The 4,908-nt window shown below is 51.4% G+C and overlaps 1 protein-coding gene across 1 annotated transcript; it reads left to right on the forward strand.

Annotated features, from left to right (window-relative positions):
• The first annotated feature begins 668 nt into the window (after positions 1-668).
• On the forward strand, positions 669-2,588 carry LOC101767055 (probable fucosyltransferase 7). The gene is made up of 2 exons (XM_004966714.2): positions 669-894; positions 984-2,588. Exons 1-2 carry the CDS (start codon positions 705-707, stop codon positions 2,453-2,455), a joined length of 1,662 nt encoding a protein of 553 aa, XP_004966771.1. The 5' UTR covers positions 669-704; the 3' UTR covers positions 2,456-2,588.
• Positions 2,589-4,908: the final 2,320 nt, after the last annotated feature.

A 4,908-nucleotide genomic window follows, 5' to 3' on the forward strand; every position in this document is an offset into this window, starting at 1 on the left:
CAGAACCTTCGGTTTTCCAGTGTTAGAATCTCATAATGATCATAACTTTCTTATTCAGCGTCTAAATTAGATGATCTATATATTCATTTCACTTGTCTCAACGAGAGATACATAATGGTGAAATCCAACTTATAATTTGAGAATTTTTCACCGGATGCTCCGGGTTTACCCAAACCTACCAATTTTCGTAATTAACTGTCAATGTTTAAGTGTTTGGTTGCAGTTTCATCAGAGTCAAGTCATGCCTGTTTCTAGGACTTTAGGGGTCGGCATTGCGGCTCATGGTGGGTGTGTTTTAGTGGCCGCTACGGCCATGAGTTCACGGCACTCGGCCGTGTAATAGGTAGTTTCTACACTGTACTAGAAAACGCAGCAAGCTTTCCAGCTGCACCAGAAAACACGTTTTCTTCTGTCCATTGTCACTGATTAATGTAGTTCATCCAACACCATCCATGTATAAACATGTACAAGTTCCTATAGATCAAAACAACCGAAAGACTCTCGCTCATTGACTCACATTCTCAATTCCAAATTGATCCGTTGCATTGGTTGACCTCTCTGATTTCCATATGCAAGTTGCAAGATCGCAAGAATCACAGCTAGCAAATTTTTATCTGCTGCCATGGCTGACCTCTGGATACCTACGTAACCCACAACAACAAAAATCTAGTACTAGATTTCGACGAAGGTTGCGTCGGCGTGCCATGGGTTCCGTCAGAGAGCGAGATCTCTCGCCGGAGCCGGATAAACGCCGGCCGTCCGGCCTGGGGACCGTCACTGTCGTCTTCTTGATCGCATTGCCGCTGCTGCTCGTATTCTTCCTCTTCAGCGACCGAGCTGTCGTCTCCATCGCCGCCGATTACCGGCCGGTTTGGCAGCGCATGAAACTGCTAGGTATTTTCTCTGTTCCTTGAAGCTGCTAGCACACGTGTTTCAATGTACTGGCCTCCGTTTCACGTGTCCATTCGTTTCCCGAATGGCAGGCTCCGGCAATGCGTCGTCGTTTCCGAACGCGGAGGGCAGCGCTCACGACCGGCTCCTCGGCGGGCTCCTCTCGCCGGACTTTGACACGGCGACGTGCCTAAGCAGGTACGAGGCGTCCAGGCGCTGGAAGCCGTCGCCGTTCCCGGTCACCCCCTACCTTGTCCAGAAGCTGAGGCAGTACGAAGCGAACCACCGGCGGTGCGGCCCGGGCACCGCGAACTACCGCGAGGCCATGGTGCAGCTCATGTCCGGCCGCAACGCCGACCTCGCCGAGTGCAAGTACGTTGTGTGGGTTCCCCTCGCGGGCCTCGGCAACCGGATGCTCAGCATCGTCTCCACCTTCCTCTACGCGCTGCTCACCGGCCGCGTCCTCCTGATCCACGAGCCACCCGAGATGGAGGGGCTCTTCTGCCAGCCGTTCCCGGGCACCTCGTGGGTCTTGCCGCCTGGCTTCCCCTACACAGACGGCTTCTCGGCCGACTCAAACGAGAGCTACGTGAACATGCTTGAGAACAGCATCGTCCACTACGACGACGGAGGCAATGCGAGCACGCTGCCGCCGTACGTCTACTTCCACCTAGAGCAAATCTCACTCCGGCTCCAGAATCACACGTTCTGCGAGGAAGACCACCGCGTCCTCGACAGGTTCAACTGGATGGTGCTCAGGTCGGACAGCTACTTCACAGTGGCGCTGTTCCTCATGCCGATGTACCGCAGCGAGCTAGACAGGATGTTCCCGGCGAAAGGGTCCGTTTTCCACCACCTCGGCAGGTACCTCTTCCACCCGGGGAACCGAGCATGGGATATCCTGGAAAGGTTCTACGTTGGGTACCTCGCCGGCGCCGACGAGCGTCTGGGCATTCAGGTGCGCCTCTCGCCGTCTTTTCCGATCACATTTGAGGTCATGTACGAGCAGATCATCCGGTGCATTCGGGAGCATGAGCTTCTGCCACAAGTGACGGACACCAGCGAACCTGGTGCCCTGCCAACGAACGGCACCGTCGGCACGGCGAGGGTGAAGGCCGTGCTGGTGGTCTCCTTGAAGCCGGAGTACTACGACAAGCTGCACAGCATGTACTACACGAACGCGACGGCGACCGGTGAGGTCGTGACGGTGTACCAGCCGAGCCACGACCTGGACCAACGCTCGGACGCGCTGGCGCACAACGAGCGCGCCCTGGCCGAGATCTTCATGCTGAGCTACTCTGACAGGTTGGTGACCACGGCGTTTTCGACGTTCGGGTACGTCGCGTACTCACTTGCTGGGCTCCGACCATGGCTGCTGATGCCGCCGGACTGGGCCACGATGAGGGCCGAAGTTGCTTGCTCCAGGTCAGCGTCGGTGGAGCCGTGCCTGCATTCGCAGCCGTCGCTCCTCTGCCAGGCAGAGCAGGATCTTGATCCGGTGGTGCATGTGCCATTTTTGCGCCACTGCGAAGATATGGATTCTGGTCTCAAGCTGTTTGATTGATTTAGCTCCTTCGTGGATGCATGCTTCAGTTGTTTTCCCCCCATAGTTTTGTCCTTCTTTGCAACAGTTGATTCCCTGAGTTGTATTCTATAGAGTGCAAAACAAGAACACCTGTTATAGAAGTGAAAGGAATCAGTAGAAATAAAAAAAATCGAATAATAGAAATTCTTTCACTTCAGTTTTGCCTACACTCCTCCATGCACTAGCTTGTCTTGTCAACACCGGCCACGGCCAAGTCTCCGATGTCACACACTAATCCGTCATCATCTAGGGTGGAGCTGGGCCAGACCCACGCCTAGGGCCATTTAGTGGAGAAGATGTTCTAGCTGGTATAGGCCTCTTGTAGCTACACCTGCTATACGGTGGGGAATTCAGCCCAACGCCTAGGGCCATGGCGCTACTGGCCCTAGGCGTTCCTCCGCCACTTATATCATCGATGCCATACCATGTCCTCCTCCACTAATATGCGTTGTAGGCAGAGCCCACGTGGAAGGCAGCCCACATCACAAGTTGGGGTTCCACTAATGGTTTTGCCCGTCTGTTTTGCACAAGAAAATTTGGAGTACTACAGGGAGTTACATTAAAAGAAAAGGCTCATGATTTTTAAGTTCAAATAACCTGTTATTGAAAGCAAATCTACTCCAATAAACTTGTAATGCGAAAAAAATATCAAATCACCAAGCCATTGCAAGATGATGACATTAAGCATCTCTCCAGGCAATATACACAGATATGAAATGATCTAGGGACGCAATATAAATTTTTAAGCAATAGAGCTTGCATCAGACAATGGAATCACAAAGGTTTAGAAACAAACATACCGAAATCTTGCTTTCGTTAGAAGCGGTATAAAGATTTGGTAAGGGGAGTCTGTTTGCCAGGACTCGAGCCGCTCCGATGCTCTCGTGTACTTGGACGTGCCCTGGCCGCACCGTAGTTGCAGCGCCTCCTGCTCCCGCAGCCGCTTGATGAGGTGCGGGGACGGGGACCGCGGAGTGGTACCGGCTGAGGCCTGAGGCTCGATCGCTTGTCGAACCCCGGGACGACCAGGCCGCCGAGAAGCTTCTCTGCAATGGAGTTTGCACACGGGAACGTAGGAAAATCAGTGCCCAGCTATCCGCAAACAAAAACTCTCCGATGATCATGTTAAAAAAACAAATCCCCCCAACCCCAAGTAGATCTCCTCGCAGCAGGCGAAATCACCGTTCCAAAACACGCGATGCGGAAGATTCAACACCACATCAGGAGATGCATGTTAGAGGACGTGATAGATCGGAACCGGAAGTGAGTGGATTACGTTACCTTGCCGTGTGGGCGTGTGGTCGCCTCCTATGGCCACAAGGATTCGGGCCTCCACGGCGCGTCCCGCCGTCTACGGCTAGCCGTGGTCGTCAGGACGGGCGGGGCGCGAGGAGGCAGATGGGCAGCGCCGTGACCTTCTTCCTCTCGATCCATGGCAGTCTTGTGTCCGGCTCCACCGTACCCTCTCGTGCCTCCGCGCGGTGAGCGGCCTTCTCCGCGGCGTCCCGGCATCGCTGCGAGCCTGCGACAGATGCTTGGTTATGCCAATGCCGACGCCGACCACGCCCTCCAGGCTCCAGGGACGTTGTATGTGGCGCCTGGCGGGCGATGCGTTTTTCTGGAGATCCGGAAAGATCCATTCTAAAATACTAAAAGAAGGAAAAGGAATAAACAGAACAAGGAAATGTATCACGCACATAGACTGATAATGATAATTTGACCACGTTACTATACTAGCAAGGTAGTCCGTGCTAATAGCGCGGCCAGTATGGTTTTAGTTATTGTAGTGGTAGGTAATAACAACATGCAACTTTATTTCCTTTATGCATTTTTCTTTTGTTTTCATAGTGATGAGCTATATTGGTAGGTTCTTTCGAGTTGTTCTTCTCCCATTATCTTCCTTAGCAATTACATTGATATACCATCTTCTTTCTTGCGCCTTGATCGAGCAAGCCAATTTTCTCATCCACGATCAAGATCTTGGTTCACATCTGATCAATGCACACAATGAAATAGACCTATACTTGTTTATTCTCTAACTTTTTTTAGCTTCTTTTGTATAGTTTTTTTTTTGAGTTGTCATGCTCCTGGTGTCATTTTCAGCAACTACTAATGCACCATCCTTTTTTTCGCACCTTAAGTAAGCCAAGTTCTTTGCTAATGATCATTATCTCGATGTATGTGTAGTCCATCCACATGAAACTCTCCTCCTTAATATTCCAAGGAACTTGTTTTCCCCTAGGCGCCCTGATATTCTAATGGACTTTTTTTTTGTTCTAGACGAATATAGACCTCCACATCTGGATATTCGCAGGCTATTTTAGCTATGTTTATGGCTTTATTAGCTAGTAATAGTGCCTTATTTCTTTCCTCCTCGCCTTAGGGTTCGATGTGTCATTATATTGCCTTCTTTATATGGTTCCTGTGTATGG

The sequence above is a fragment of the Setaria italica genome, chromosome IV (genome assembly GCF_000263155.2).
Source record: "Setaria italica strain Yugu1 chromosome IV, Setaria_italica_v2.0, whole genome shotgun sequence".
Lineage (NCBI taxonomy): Eukaryota > Viridiplantae > Streptophyta > Magnoliopsida > Poales > Poaceae > Setaria > Setaria italica.